Source organism: Lycium barbarum, chromosome 9 (genome assembly GCF_019175385.1).
Source record: "Lycium barbarum isolate Lr01 chromosome 9, ASM1917538v2, whole genome shotgun sequence".
Classification (NCBI taxonomy): Eukaryota; Viridiplantae; Streptophyta; class Magnoliopsida; order Solanales; family Solanaceae; genus Lycium; species Lycium barbarum.
This window is the reverse complement of record NC_083345.1, coordinates 535404-551396: the sequence shown is the minus strand read 5'-3', so window position 1 is coordinate 551396 and position 15993 is coordinate 535404. Positions and strand designations below refer to the sequence as shown.

Here is a 15993-nt window from a genome sequence, read left to right as displayed (position 1 = left end):
TGTACATGTTTCCTATTCTTCTATATATATGTTTCCTATTCTTTAAATTTTCCATGGTCTTTTAGTTTTAATTATATGATTGTAGTCATGATAATGTTGGAGCGTAAATGTGGGGCAACCATGAGTAGAGGAGAGTTGTGGACTTTGACGCAGAAATTAAAACACAAAACCCATATGAATGAGGCAGCCAAGAATATTGGTGTAAGTAATAATTGATGTTCAGTTTTCTTAGAGTATATACCTAAAATAGAAATTCTTCATTTAATGGTTGAAATACTAAATTTATGTTGGAGGAAATAGAGAGGATTGAAAGTCTGGATAGCTCTTCTACGCAAATTTCAGAAGTTGAGTCACTTGCTCAAGTGCTAGGGAAAGAGCACGCTGGTCGAGTCCGAGGAGTGGGTTATGGGCCGACACCTAATCAAGTATTTGGCAAAACAACCTATCAATTTAATGGTGTATCTTCAAAGAAGTTTTTCGAAATCATGAAATGAAAGAGATGAAGCTTCAATCAGTGGTGGAAAGTGAGAGATCTTGAAGGCGAGCTCGTGAGAACTTTCTAACAAGATATATAGTCTAACAAGGAATGGAATTGCCAGCTGAGTTGGCTGATATGGGTAGTGCTGGCGACGATATGTTTTTACCTTCTTTCTCTCTCTCTCTCTCTCCCTCTCTCTCTCTCTCTCTCTCGCGCTCTCTGGATTTTGGGTGCCCTGGATACTTGGATAGTAGTGGTGGGGTGAATATTTGTTCAGACAATAGTAATATATTTGCTGAGACAAACGAAAGTTGTAAGGATCTGGTGGATATCACAAGCATGAAAGGTCTGCAGATGACTGAAACAAGGACACGGAATTAGCCAAAACTAGTCATATTTTGCTGATGATGAGATCTAATGACAGCCAACAAATGCTTAGCTTTGTTTGAAAATCAACATTTGGCCATGAAAATTCCAAATACAACTTGAGGTTGTATTTGAAAGCCCTGCTTCGGCGATTCAATCCGACATTTCATTTCCCCCTTCATCATTTGATTTGGAAAACACCTAAGCCCCCCCCCCCCCTTAATTTTTTTTTCAACTTCAAACAACCAAAAATTCTTTGCGAAAACTATAACCAAGCACAACTCCATCTTAGTAGGCTTTTGGCCATGAAAACCAAAAATTTTACACTTTATTTGGAATTACGAAGTTGGAGTTGGAGATGAACTTGTGTTTGTTATAGTATTTGCAAAGAATATTTGGTTGTTTGAATGTACTGAAAGTGAAAAAAAGTGAAAACAAGTTTTAGGTGTTTTTCAACTTCCAAATACAACTTCATGGCTAGACACTGATTTTCAAATAAAGTGAAAAGATTTTCCGGGAAAAAGTGAAAAATCCTTATATATTCATAGTCAAGTTGTATTTGGAATTTTGATGGCCAGACGCTGATTTTCAAATAAAGTAAAAAGATTTTCCGGGAAAAAGTGAAAAATTCTTATATATTCGTGGTGTAAAGAATTTTGTTCAATACGACTGCCAACCAAACGCGGTCTTCTGGGCCCACAATAAATTTCCCTTAATACATCTCTTATTTACTCAAATTGCCATTCGCACACATAAATTGCATTTGTGGATTGCGATTTATTATTTAGTCTTTGTCGCCAAACGCCTACCTATCATCCAAAGGTATTATTGGGTTGTAATATTTATGGCCCAACTCACCGACCCGTACCCATTTCTATACCCAACAAAGACCCCCATCTCTAGCATTTTTTGCGCGGATTGCCCTTCTTTTGGGGTGGTCTTTAAATTTTGCCCCTCATATTTGTGGTCTTTAAATTATGCCCCTCATATTGTTGGGCATTAATTTTTGCCCTTCGCGTTGCAACCCTGAGCGTTCACGTAGAAATCATGAGGTTCTGGGTTTGAACCCCGCTCAAGCATAAATTAAAAAAAAATTGCAAGGCAAGATTTGGGTCATATGTATGCCCGAACCCGACATACACTTGTTAAGAAATTACCAAAGTTATGCCGGACCCGGCATACTCATGCCTTATGGGCAGACTTGGCATAAGTATGCCGGTTTCGGCAGAACTTTGGTAATTCCTTAACAAGTTTATGCCGGGTCCGTCATACTTATGGGCAAACTTTTAGTTAAGCCTTAACTAAAAGTCTTTTCCTAGTTATGCCTTATGGGCAGACTTTTAGTTAAGGCACAACTAAAAGTATGCCCATAAGGCATAACTTTTCCTTAAGACATAGACTTTGTCTTATAAGACAAATTTTTATGTCATATAAGGCAAATTTTTAGTTATGCCTTAAGTAAAAGTTTTGTCTTATAAGACAAAGTCCATGTCTTAAGGAAAAGTTCCGCCTTATGGGGTATACTTTTAGTTATGACTTATAGGGCATACTTTTAATTATGCCTTAACTAAAAGTCTGCCCCATAAGACATAACTAGGAAAAGACTTTTAGTTAAGGCTTAACTAAAAGTTTGCCCATAAGTATGCCGGACCCGACATAAACTTGTAAAGGAATTACCAAAGTTATGCCAGACCAGGCATACTTATGCCAAGTCTGCCCATAAGGCATAAGAATGCCGGGTCGAGCGTCACTTTGGTAATTCCTTAACAAGTGTATGCCGGTGGGGGCGTAGCGAAATTTAAACTCTGCCTTGCAATTTTTTAAAAATTTTTGACTGAGTGGGGGGTTCGAATCTGGAACCCATGAATTTTAGCCGAAGGGCAAAATTTAAAGATTTCAAATATGAGGGACAAAATTTAAAGACCACCCCAAAAGAAGCGCGAATTGCCCATCTCTAGCCATGGTTAGTTCTCTAAACTACACAACAAATTAGACTTCATCAATATTATTATTTTGTAATTTTCTACAATTAGCTTCACATTTTTATCTATTGATGTTTTTTGTGATATTCTTTTTTTTTGTTATGCGAAAAAAGAAAAAGAAATCGGGTGGTTGAATTTATTTAATTGGGTTTACAACTTAAAATTTAAGCATAAGTTGATACTTTCAATTTGAATTCGATTAATTTAAAGGTGTAAAATACTTATTATTGTTTTATCAAATTTTGATTTGGATAATTCTAATTCAAATTATTAAATTAATTTTACATGTTTAAAACGAAACAAACAATAAATTGATTTTCTATTTAAACGAAGAAATACTATTTTTTAATTTTTGGTAAATATTCCCGGTTTAGCTCATTTTACTTATCATGTTGTCTTTTGTATGGTTTTTTAAGAAAACGTCGATTAGAATTATAATTTGGCTAATTTACCTTATTCATTATTTGATCTTCATTTGATTTTTTTTTTACGACATTAATCTCTTTTCACATTTGTTAGAGTAAGAATAAAAATAAAAAGTAATTAAATTCTAAATTATTTTAAAATATAAATATTTTTAAGTATATTTATTTTAGTAAACATAAAAAATAATGACATGGCGAAATAGCAAATACAACAGTTTAATATCTAGATTAGATCTTAGGCTAATATAAAAACAGAAAGAAAATTGTATGGTTTGACTACTTAATCTTTTGAAGAAAAGCAATTTCATTTGCTCCCACTAATGGATTGATACGCACGTGGTAATGATTCCATCATTATTAACTTAATGAGATACTTTGGAAATTACATTAATATTGTTTGATTTTTTAATATAACATTGTAGTTTGTACTCCGTATCTAAAACTTTATTATATTAGTGTTTACTACGAATACAAAGTCTGCACTTTTTTTTTGACATTATTTTTTTTTAATATGGGGTTCACTTTTGTTTTTTGATATTGCTTGATTTTGTTAATATGCGATCCACTTTTTTTTACTGTGAGATTGGAGATGGTAGGTTCCATTTTTTTATTTTTTATTTTTTATATTGCTTGATGTTGTTTAGTATGAGGTCCATCCTTTATGGAGTGCACTTTTTTTTTTTTTGGACATTATTAGTTTGTACTATTTTTATGCATATGATATATATAACATATACTATGTTCAAAACACGATTAATATAATATTGTAGTTTGTGCTCCGTATCTAAAACTTTATTATATTAGTGTTTGCTACGAATAAAAAGTCTGCATTTTTTTTTACATTGTTTGTTTTTTTAATATGAGCTTCACTTTTTTTTTTATATTATTTGATTTTGTTAATATGAGTCCACAATTTTTTTTTTCAATTTTTTTTATGGGGCTGTTTAATATGAGGCCCAATTTTTTTTTAAGGGCCCACGATGGCGACCAAATGTTGTTGGAACGGACGACGAAGAGTGAGTAACAACTCAATCTTCTAAATAGTACTAGATGGCCTATGCCCGTGCGCAGCACGGGCCCAACACTTCGGATTATAGTGTATCTATGTATATGTAGTTCTGTTTAAATAATGAGAATATATATATATATATATATATATATATATATATATATATAGAGAGAGAGAGAGAGAGAGAGAGAGACTATGTTCAAAATACGATTAATCATTGTAGTTTGTGCTCCGTATCTAGAACTTTATTTTATTCGTGTTTGCTACGAAAATTTATTAATACTTTTTAAAAGAGAAGACTTGTTTAAAAAGAAACTATTTTCCTCTCTTTGAGATAAAACAACAACAATATTTAAGCATCAGTTGATACTTTCAATTTTAATTCGATTAATTTATTGGTGTAAAATACTTATTATTTTTTTTATCAAATTTTGATTTAGATAATTCTAATTCAAATTATTAAATTAATTTTACATGTTTAAAACAAAACAAAGTAGAAATTGATTTTTTCCTTATTCTAAAGAGTCCATCATTATTGATTTAATTGTTTGATTTTCTAAGCATTTGTTTTTTAACATTGTTTGTTTTATTAATACGGGATTCACATTTTTTTTTAATATTGCTTGATTCTGTTAATATGGGGTCCACTTTTTTTTCCCCGTGAGTTTGGATGTGGTCAGTTCCACTTTTTTTTCTTCCTTTTTTTAAAAGGGACAACGGACGATGAAGCATGGGTCTAAACCCATGCTTTATATAGTTTCTTCTTTTTTTGTTTTTATTTTTTATATTGCTTGGTGTCGTTTACTATGGGGCCCACCCTTTTGGACATTATTAGTTTGCATTATATATATATATATATATATATATATATATATATATATATATATATATATATATATATATATATATATATATATATATATATATATATATATTATGTTCAAAACACGATTGATATAACATTGTAATTTGTGCTCCGTATCTAAAACTTTATTATATTAGTGTTTGCTAAGAATACAAAGTCTGCACTTTTTTTTTTTTTTGACATTGTTTATTTTTTTAATATGGGATTCACTTTTTTTTTTTTTTTTTTTTTATATATTGCTTGATTTTGTCAATATGGGATACTATGTTCAAAACACGATTAATATAACATTATAGTTTGTGCTCCGTATTTAAAACTTTATTATATTAGTGTTTGCTACAAATACGCATGGTGTTTAATATGTGGCCCATAATTATTTTCACATTTATTAGAGTAAGGAAAAAATGAAAAAGTAATTAAATTCTATCTTATTTTAATATATAAGTATTTTAAGTATGTTACTGTACAATAATTTCATTTGCTCCCATTAATGGATTGATACGCACGCGGTAATGAATCCATCATTATTAACTTAATGAGATACTTTGGAAATTACATGAATATTATTTGATTTTTTAATATGGGGTGCACTTTTTTTTGTGGACATTATTAATTTGCATTATTTTTATGCATATATATATATATACTATGTTCAAAACACGATTAATATAATATTGTAGTTTGTACTCCGTATCTAAAACTTTATTATATCAGTGTTTACTACGAATACAAAGTCTTTTTTGACATTATTTTTTTTAATATGGGGTTCAATTTTTTTTTTTTTGATATTGCTTGATTTTGTTAATACGGGATCCACTTTTTTTATCGTGAGTTTGGAGATGGTGGGTTCCACTTTTTTTCTTTTATATATATTGCTTGATGTTGTTTAGTATGAGATCAATATATATGGGGCCCACATTTTTTTTTATGGACCTGTTTAATATGAGGCCCAATTTTTTTAATTTTTTTTTTATATATACTATGTTCAAAACACGATTGATATAACATTGTAATTTGTGCTCCGTATCTAAAACTTTATTATATTAGTGTTTGCTAAGAATACAAAGTCTACACTTTTTTTTTTACATTTTTTATTTTTTTAATATGGGATTCATTTTTTTTATATATATTGCTTGATTTTGTCAATATGGGATACTATGTTCAAAACACGATTAATATAACATTCTAGTTTGTGCTCCGTATTAAAACTTTATTATATTAGTGTTTGCTACGAATACGCACGGTATTTAATATGGGGCCCACAATTTTTTTTAACATTGTTTGTTTTTTTAATATGGGATTCACTTTTTATTTTTTTAATATTACTTGATTTTGTTAATATGGGGTTCGCTTTTTTTTTTGCCGTGAGTTTGGATGTGGTGGGTTCCACCTTTTTTTTTAATACTGGATGGTGTTTAATATGGGCCCACAATTTTTTTAATACTGGATGTTGTTGAATATGGGGCCCATAATTTTATTTTTCTTATAATTTATTATTATTATTATTTTTTATGGGCCTGTTTAATATGGGGTCCAAAAATAACATTGTTTGTTTTTTTAATATGGGATTCACTCCTTTTTTTTTTTTTTTTAATATGGGATTCACTTTTGTTTTTTAATATTACTTGATCTTGTTAATATGGGGTTCACTTTTTTTTTCCCGTGAGTTTGGATGTCGTGGGTTCCACCTTTTTTTTAATACTGGATGGTGTTTAATATGGGGCCTACATTTTTTTTTAATATTAGTTGTTGTTTAATATATATGGGGCCCACAATTGTTTTTTACAATTTTTTTATGGGCCTGTTTAATATGGGGCCCAATATTTTTTTTTATATGTACTACGTTCAAAACACGATTGATATAACATTGTAATTTGTGCTCTGTATCTAAAACTTTATTATATTAGTGTTTGCTAAGAATACAAAGTGTGCACCTCTTTTTTTATTTTATATGTTGCTTGATTTTGTCAATATGGGATACTATGTTCGTATTTATATGTACTATGTTCAAAACACGATTGATATAACATTGTAATTTGTGCTCCGTATCTTAAACTTTATTATATTAGTGTTTGCTAAGAATACAAAGTCTGCACCCTTTTTTTTATATGTTGCTTGATTTTGTCAATATGGGATACTATATTCAAAATACGACTAATATAACATTGTAGTTTATGCTTCGTATTTAAAACTTTATTATATTAGTGTTTGCTACGAATACGCATGATGTTTAATATGGGGCCCACTTTTTTTTTTTAAATATTAGTTGTTGTTTAATATATATGGGATCCACAATTTTTTAGTTTATGCTCCGTATTTAAAACTTTATTATATTAGTGTTTGATACGAATACGCATGGTGTTTAATATGGGGACAACTTTTTTTTTAAAATATTAGTTGTTGTTTAATATATATGGGATCCACAATTTTTTTTTTTACATTTTTTTTATGGCCTGTTTAATATAGGGCCCAAAGTTTTTTTTTTATTTTTTTATGGGGCCATCAACTACGACGAAGAGGGACGACCAAACTTGCTCTTTTAAGTAGTACTAGACGGCTTATGCCCGTGCGCCCAACACTTTAGATTATAGTGCATCTATGTGTATGTAGTTGTCTTTGAATAGTGATTATATATATATATATATAGTATATGTTATGTTTAAAACATAACATTGTAGTTTGTGCTCCGTATCTAAAATTTTATTATATTAATGTTTGCTATGAATACAAAATCGACAAATTTATTAATATTTTTTAAAAGAGAAGACTTGTTGTAGAAATTGATTTTCTATCTAAACGAAGAAATACTATTTTTTAATTGTTGGTAAATATTCTCGGTTTAGCTCATTTTACTTGTCATGTTGTCTTTTGCATTAAATTCTATCTTATTTTAAAATATAAATATTTTAAGTATATTTAGTGAACATAATAACTTGATTTTGTCAATATGGGATACTATGTTCAAAACACGATTAATATAACATTGTAGTTTGTGCTCCGTATTTAAAACTTTATTATATTAGTGTTTGGTACGAATACGCATGGTGTTTAATATGGGGCTCACATTTTTTCTTAACATTGTTTGTTTTTTAAATATGAGATTCACTTTTTTTTTTTTCAATATTCCTTGATTTTGTTAATATGGGGTCCACTTTTTTTCCCCTGAGTTTGGATGTGGTGGGTTCCACTTTTTATTTTAATACTGGATGGTGTTTAATATGGGGCCACAATGTGGGATTCATTTTTTTTTTTATATATATATTGCTTGATTTTGTCAATGTGGGATACTATGTTCAAAACACGATTAATATAACATTGTAATTTGTACTCTGTATTTAAAACTTTATTATATTAGTGTTTGCTACGAATACTCACGGTGTTTAATATGGGGCCCACAATTTTTTTTTTTTTTATATTGCTTGATTTTGTTAATATGGGGTTCACTTTTTTTTCCCGTGAGTTTAGATGTGGTGGGTTTCACTTTTTTTTTTAATACTGGATGGTATTTAATATGGGGCCCACATTTTTTTTAATATTAGTTGTTGTTTAATATATATAGGGCCCACAATTTTTTTTAATGGGCCTGTTTAATATGGGGCCTAATTTTATTTTATTTTATATATACAATGTTCAAAACACGATTGATATAACATTGTAATTTGTGCTCCGTATCTAAAACTTTATTATATTAGTGTTTGCTAAGAATACAAAATCTGCATTTTTTTTTTGACATTGTTTATTTTTTTAATATGGGATTCATTTTTTTTTATATATATATTGCTTGATTTTGTCAATATGGGATACTATGTTCAAAACACGATTAATATAACACTAGTGAATTTGACCCGCGCTTCGCGCGGCTATTCCGTGGAAAAATACCAATGGATTTATGCTATAATTTTTTAGTAAGATTATATTTGAGAGATAAAAAGAACCATGAGAATTATTAATATCAGCTATAAACATCACATCTATTAATATCATACTAATAATAATTCAGGCAAGTAGATTACTCAGAGTAAAAATTACAAAATTTGTTAGCTACAACCTGATAGTATGTGGAAAAAATTCCTAAAAACTCAATTTCTCATCATACATTAGTCGTGTAGCACCATTCATACTTCTATAATTCTAACAATTGTGCTTAGAAGAGATCTGGTGAGACTCTCTCTAATTCCTAATCGACATCCCTGAATAGTATAAAATTGGGGAAAAGAATGTAAGGAAAAAAAATAGATGACTAAATACTTACATGAGTTGAGAAAATTAAAATCTTGAACACACTTAATTTTCTTTCTCATTTAATTCAATTATAATTGGATATTTTTTTATAGATAAAAGAAGAGTTAGATTTTAATTTCATTTTTTACTGATATTTTACGTTAGTTTCTTCTTGTTTTAGAAGATAAATTACAAAAAAAATTATTTTAATCTACTAATATTAGAATCCCATTAGACACTTTTAGAAACTTTGAAATCTCATTAAGTAAGTTTAAATTAAAAACTATCGACACGAAAAAAGTATTGTTAGGTAAGTATATACAATGTAATTTCCATAAAATTGTACATGTACTACGATTATGTATAAGGTATAAAAGGTCAAAATATGCATGATAATGTGATGTATTTCAGATTCTTTGTATACCACTCACTCCAACTTTTAATAACAAAAGAGTATTAACTTTTTTTTCCCCAATGCACAACAGAATTGATCAGAACTTAAAGCAAGGAATCATTCAAAAGTAATATAAAGTTAATTGACCTTCATTCCTTCAAAAGTTTTTTTCCCTTATACATGGTTTATGCACAAAAGAAAATTAATAAAATAAATGATAAAAATATAATTTGACCTTTATTCCTTTTCACGTGAAATTAATATGTAGGCAAAGTCTTTTTTTTTTCTTTCTATTTTTATCAAACATCTTCATCTAAAAAGGTAATTGATATATCAATTACTACTCCTTATGATAGACTTTAAATGTCTCTTAATAGCAATTGCTTCAGAAAATACTAATTAAAAACGACTTAAAAATATCCTCGTGAGAAAAACAATCCAAATATACACATTAATCAACCTGCCAAAAAAAAAAAAAAAAAAAACACCACAAGAAATTTAAAAAGGAGAAAGAAAAACATCATAAATTTATCTCGCTATGCACAGTTCAAGCAATTGAAGCCGGAAAAGGCTTCAAATACAATTCAAAAGCCTAATATTTTCAATTAAGAATTTCAATGAAAAGTAGAAAAAAAAATTGATGTAAATAATAACAATTGGCACTACAATTTTCAGTATACATTAAGAAAATCCAAAATTTATGAACCATAGAGAAAGAAGCACTGAAGGACAGAAGAAGAAAAAGTACTTGGACCAGCATTGAAGTGGTTGAAGGCTGGGATTTTGAAGTAGAAATAGGTCTGAAACTGAGGAAGAAAGAGGGACTTTAGGAGAAGAAATAATTAGTAGTAATTAGCAGAGAAATAATTAGTAATAGGTTGAGGGATGTTAATTACATTAATGAGGAGAGAAATAATTAGTAGTAGTTAAGGCCTTAAGGGCTGTTAAATACATAAGTTACTGAAGAGGAAAAGGTGGGAGAAAGGCCAAGAGCATAATACTCAATTAAGAATATCAATTGATTACGGGATAATAATATCACTTTAAAGTTTTTCAGCGTTTTTCGGAAACAGCTGCCCTACATTTCAAGGTGGGGGTTAGGTCTGCGTACACTCTACCCTCCCCAGACCCCACATGGTGGGATTATACTGGGTTTGTTGTTGTTGTTTAAAGTTTTTCAGCATAATTAGAGAGTTAAAAAGTTTTTTTTTTACATTACACATTTAACATAATTAACAAAGGCCATAAATTGGAAATAATAGAAAAAGTGTCAAAAAAAGGAGAAAAAAGATAATTGTATTTCCTGGCTATAGAGAGATACCACATATGATTGCTTATGCCTAGTTTTATATTATATATAGATTGTAGTTTGTGCTCCGTATTTAAAACTTTATTATATTAGTGTTTGCTACGAATACGCACGGTATTTAATATGGGGCCCACAATTTTTTTTAACATTGTTTGTTTTTTTAATATGAGATTCACTTTTTTTTTAATATTACTTGATTTTGTTAATATGGGGTTGTGGGTTCCACCTTTTTTTTAATACTGGATGGTGTTTAATATGAGGCTCGCATTTTTTTTAATATTAGTTGTTGTTTAATATATATGGGGCCCACATTTTTTTTTTACAATTTTTTTTATGGGCCTATTTAATATGGGGCCCAATTTTTATTTTTTATTTTTTATATGTACTATGTTCAAAACACGATTATTATAACATTGTAATTTGTGCTCCGTATCTAAAACTTTATTATATTAGTGTTTGCTACGAATACTCATGGTGTTTAATATGGAATCCACTTTTTTTTTTTTAATTGGGCCCATCAACGGACACGAAGAGGGACGACCAAACTCCCTCTTCTAAGTAGTAGTAAAGTAAAGTAAAGTAATAATAAAGGGTATATTAGATGTAATTTTTTTATTTTTTTATTTTTTATAATTATTATTCAAACGTAATTTTCCTAAGACCAACCTGAGTTCTAATCTTTATGGCCCAACTCGCACTCTTGACCCGTACCAATTTCTATACCCAAAACCCCCTTTTGGTTCTCTTTAAGTTAAAAAAGCTAGGGTTTTTCTTTCTCTCTCTCTATACAGTTTTCATCATCAGTAGCCATGGTTAGTTCTCTAAGCTATATGCGACTTCATCAATCTTATTGTTTTACAATTTAGCTTCACAATATTATTACTTATATACTGATGTTTTTTTTGGTTTTGTTGAAAATAGCCTCAGGGAGATTATATAGGTTTGCATACGAAGAGATATGGGCGTCGCCATGATCACTTTGAGCGTAAACGTAAGAAGGAAGCTCGTGAAGTTCATAAGCGCTCCCAAATTGCACAACAGGTCCTTTTATTTTAACCCTATTTCATTTTCTCTTTCAACTTTTCTATAGCACTCTTGGTCCCTCTATTATTGTTGTTGTTGTTGTTGTTGTATGATTTTAGTCCCTGTGATAGTCAACTAAACATATTTAATCTTTAATTACTTGAATTTGATTCCTTTGCTTGTGAATAATCACATATATTCTATTTTTCGACAATTTAAACACCGCTGTGTCATATTGAAGTTGTATTTTTGCTCCATATTTAAGAGTAATATACTTCTAAGAATAGTTTTAATATAAAATATTTTCTACACAAAGGGACTAAAATCACACACTTTAATTAATTGAAGGTTAGATGTGCTTAGTCGAATATCAGGAGGACCGAAACCAGAATTCAACCATAACTGAAGGACCAAGAGTGCTATTTTCCCTTGTTGTACTGTATGAAGTTTCTGCTAATTTTTTTTTCTGCTTTTTTCTTTTTGTGTTCAAAACAGACTTTGGGTATCAAGGGTAAGATGCTTGCTAAGAAGCGGTATGCTGAAAAGGCCCAAATGAAGAAAACGTAAGTTCTTAATTGTGTAATTACCATTTTAGGCATGTTGGTTTGGATCTTTTATTGAGTTATTCACTTGGATTTTTATTTTTAGTATGATTGTGAGCTTCAATTATTTTAACTAAGCTGCGTAGTTGTCCAATGACAGTTGTGAATGGCACAGTCAAAGTGGAGCTAAATGAATAGTGAGAATTTATATTGCCAGCCTTGTCTAATTTGGGGTTGAGGTTTAGTTGTTGTTGTATCCACATATTCGTCTGATATAATAAATTGATTATCAAATATGGCAGGAATAACAAATTTAAACTAGTATGTTCGCGTTTCTCCAACATGGTAAATTGACTACTCAATAATCTTCTATCGAATAATCAGAATTAGTTCCAAAGCCCAAACTGAACAGGTAGCATTGTCCATCATTAGTGGCATAGTTCCTCTTTCGTAATATTTCGGAGATTTTGCTATGGGTAGTAGGATTAATTAATGCTCCTATGATTGGTTGTTATTCAGATTATGGGTGCTCTTTGGGTTGTTTGGGTATCAAACATATTGGGACCTACTGAAATGTTCTTTATCTTTGCTTTAGTGTTTGCTTTTGGGTTTTGGAGTGTTAGTATAGGTTGGATATGGATTGGTGTGAAACCTTATCTTGGGGAGCAGACAATGGCATGTCTTTTGACCAGCGAGAAAAAAAATTACTGAATGATAGTCTGGAGGAGCAACACATATTCAATATTTTTTTAGATCAAGTGGATTCTACTAATCTATAAGGTTGCTTTAGTAAAGAACACAAACCAGCATGCTCAATCTTATACCTTGAGGAGGACTCGGCCTACATTTTCTGTAGCATGGGATTTTGTGTCTCACCTCTCTGGAATGATGGGCGATGAAGAAAACCATTGGTTCACATCCACCAAACTTGAACATCGGTTGAAGTATAATTCATATCACCTATAGGTAGTTTTAGACAAGTTGAATCCTTTTACTACTACTAATTGCTTCCACTTCAAGGTTATTTAAATGTTAAACGTAGTTTCTCTAACATTTTGCAGTTGTCCATTGAAATAGTTGTAGACTTTTGTTGTCTAATAAGGTTAGCTTTGATATCACTAAGATTTTGGCAGGAGTAATTGTTAGAAAATTAAATTAGTGAACAGTAGGCTCTATATATATATTTAGGTCTTAAAGTAAAAAAAGATAAGAATTAGAAAGTTTCAGCTTCTTACAGCGAAGTAACATCTCCATATATTCTGACTACTGTTGCTACAATCTATGGATGATGCTATTTATGGTGGATCAAATTTTATAAAACCAGCTTAGACACCAAAGCCTGTATTAGTTTTTAAATGGAAGAATTGTAGTGTTTCTGAAGTTTTATCCAATTCACATCTTTACTTTGTTTGCGTTGAACAGATTGGCTATGCATGAAGAGTCATCAAACCGACGCAAGGTTGATGATGATGTGCATGAGGGTGCTCTTCCCGCATATCTGATGGATCGTGAGACCACCACAAGAGCAAAGGCACGTTGAGTTTGATGCAGTGTTGAACTTGTCTTTTCTGTTCAGTTGGTGGTACAATGAACATAGACTGATTATACTGTTTTTAAATGTTAAACCTTCTGTGTAGATTCTTAGCAACACAATAAAGCAAAAGAGGAAAGAGAAAGCTGGAAAATGGGAGGTGCCTCTGCCTAAGGTAAAGTTAGAATAGCCCTTCATTAATAAAATATACTCCTATTAGCTTATCCTAAAAAAAGAAGGTAAAGTTAGAATAGCATTGTAATTTTTGTCTTTACACTTCTTGTTTCAATACTATCTGTCTGCCTTTATATTGGTTCTTCACTCTTGTTTGGTGTATCCATAATTCTTGCTAAACATGTTTCTCTGCGATTGAAGGGTCTGTCATTTACTTCTGTTTCTGAAATAATTTATGTCTCTATGTGTCTCTGTTTGGCTGGTCACAAAGAGAGACACTTTGCACTTCAGTTTGTGCTCTTTAGACTGCACTTGTGGATCTTTCATCTCAAATGGAATATGTTTAGCTATACGGATGATTCTTATGTGTGTCTTAGATAGGTACTGAGAGATTCCACTGAAAATAGATGACCCACAAAGGGTTGCACTCCAAGATCTGTGATCTTTTCGTTTACTGAAATTGCTTTCTAATAAGGAACTTCACCTTACAGGTTAGGCCTGTGGCTGAGGATGAGATGTTCAGAGTGATAAGATCTGGCAAAAGGAAGAGTAAGTATTCTTCACTGATCTAATTTCGTTTTCTGTTGGTTAGCCTATAGCTACAGGTTCTTAATGGCAGCTCCTCGTGCTTCTCCTTTGTTGCGTGATTTGTTTTCTTGGGATTGGATATTTGACTTTTTGACCATTTTGATTTGTTTTCATCTTTGCAGCCAAGCAGTGGAAGAGAATGGTTACAAAAGCCACCTTTGTTGGAGCAGGGTTTACCAGGAAACCTCCAAAGTATGAGCGGTTCATCCGCCCATCTGGCTTACGGTTCACTAAAGCCCACGTGACACACCCTGAACTTAAATGTACATTCAACCTTGAGATCATCGGGGTGAAGAAGAATCCTAATGGTCCAATGTATACTTCACTAGGTGTTATAACCAAGGGAACCATCATTGAGGTGATCTTCCCTTTTCAAGACTGCACCTTAGTTTATCTAGTTTAGCTTGCATCGCTAATCGTCTTGCTATAAAATCCAGGTTAATGTCAGTGAACTTGGTCTTGTCACTCCTGCTGGGAAAGTTGTATGGGGTAAGATAGATATGCTTTATTTACATGTTACCCTTCCAGGATTTTTTCTGCTTCAAATTTTGATGATTCATTTTATTGGATGGTGAATGCCAGGGAAATATGCTCAAGTGACGAATAATCCTGAGAATGATGGTTGTATCAATGGAGTTCTCCTTGTGTAGTAGCTTCTAACAGAGAAGAAACTGCACCCTTTTTGTTTGAATCGAGTGCATAACTCTATGTATCTCATCATTTCTGCTTGATGCTGGTTGTGGCAGTTTTAGAACAGGAGAGGAGAAATGAAGACGTGATTGTTGGAGCTTGCAAATGCACCATTAGCATGGTGCTGTGGCGGTGATTTAGCTTTTCGTTTATTGTAGGTTCGCAAGGAAAAATCAAATCAGCATTAAGTTATTCATCAAAAGTGTCCCAAAACCTTTTACTACTAGCATCAGTAAACAATTTTAATAATTTGGTATATCATATCTTATAATAGTAGCTACTGAAGGCAAGGTCAAGGCTTGCCAATTTCCTATTTGTTTTGGTATACCTGTTTAATAGTGAACATTGTATTACACTAAAACGTTAATGTTACATCAAAACCCCCTAGTTTAGACA

General features: G+C 31.1%; 1 protein-coding gene across 1 annotated transcript; it reads left to right on the top strand.

Annotated features, from left to right (window-relative positions):
* The first annotated feature begins 651 nt into the window (after window positions 1-651).
* On the top strand, window positions 652-15912 carry LOC132610216 (uncharacterized). Its single transcript, XM_060324501.1, has 10 exons — window positions 652-663; window positions 11823-11861; window positions 11971-12090; window positions 12568-12635; window positions 14037-14145; window positions 14252-14320; window positions 14811-14868; window positions 15030-15265; window positions 15345-15396; window positions 15490-15912. The coding sequence occupies exons 2-10, from the start codon at window positions 11859-11861 to the stop codon at window positions 15555-15557; spliced, it is 783 nt and encodes a 260-aa protein (XP_060180484.1). The 5' UTR covers window positions 652-663; window positions 11823-11858; the 3' UTR covers window positions 15558-15912.
* Window positions 15913-15993: the final 81 nt, after the last annotated feature.

Coding starts and splice junctions, on each gene's coding strand:
- LOC132610216 (XM_060324501.1), top strand. Junction 12,636..14,036: donor AAGGCCCAAATGAAGAAAAC/GTAAGTTCTTAA, acceptor TGCGTTGAACAG/ATTGGCTATGCATGAAGAGT. Junction 15,266..15,344: donor CCAAGGGAACCATCATTGAG/GTGATCTTCCCT, acceptor TATAAAATCCAG/GTTAATGTCAGTGAACTTGG.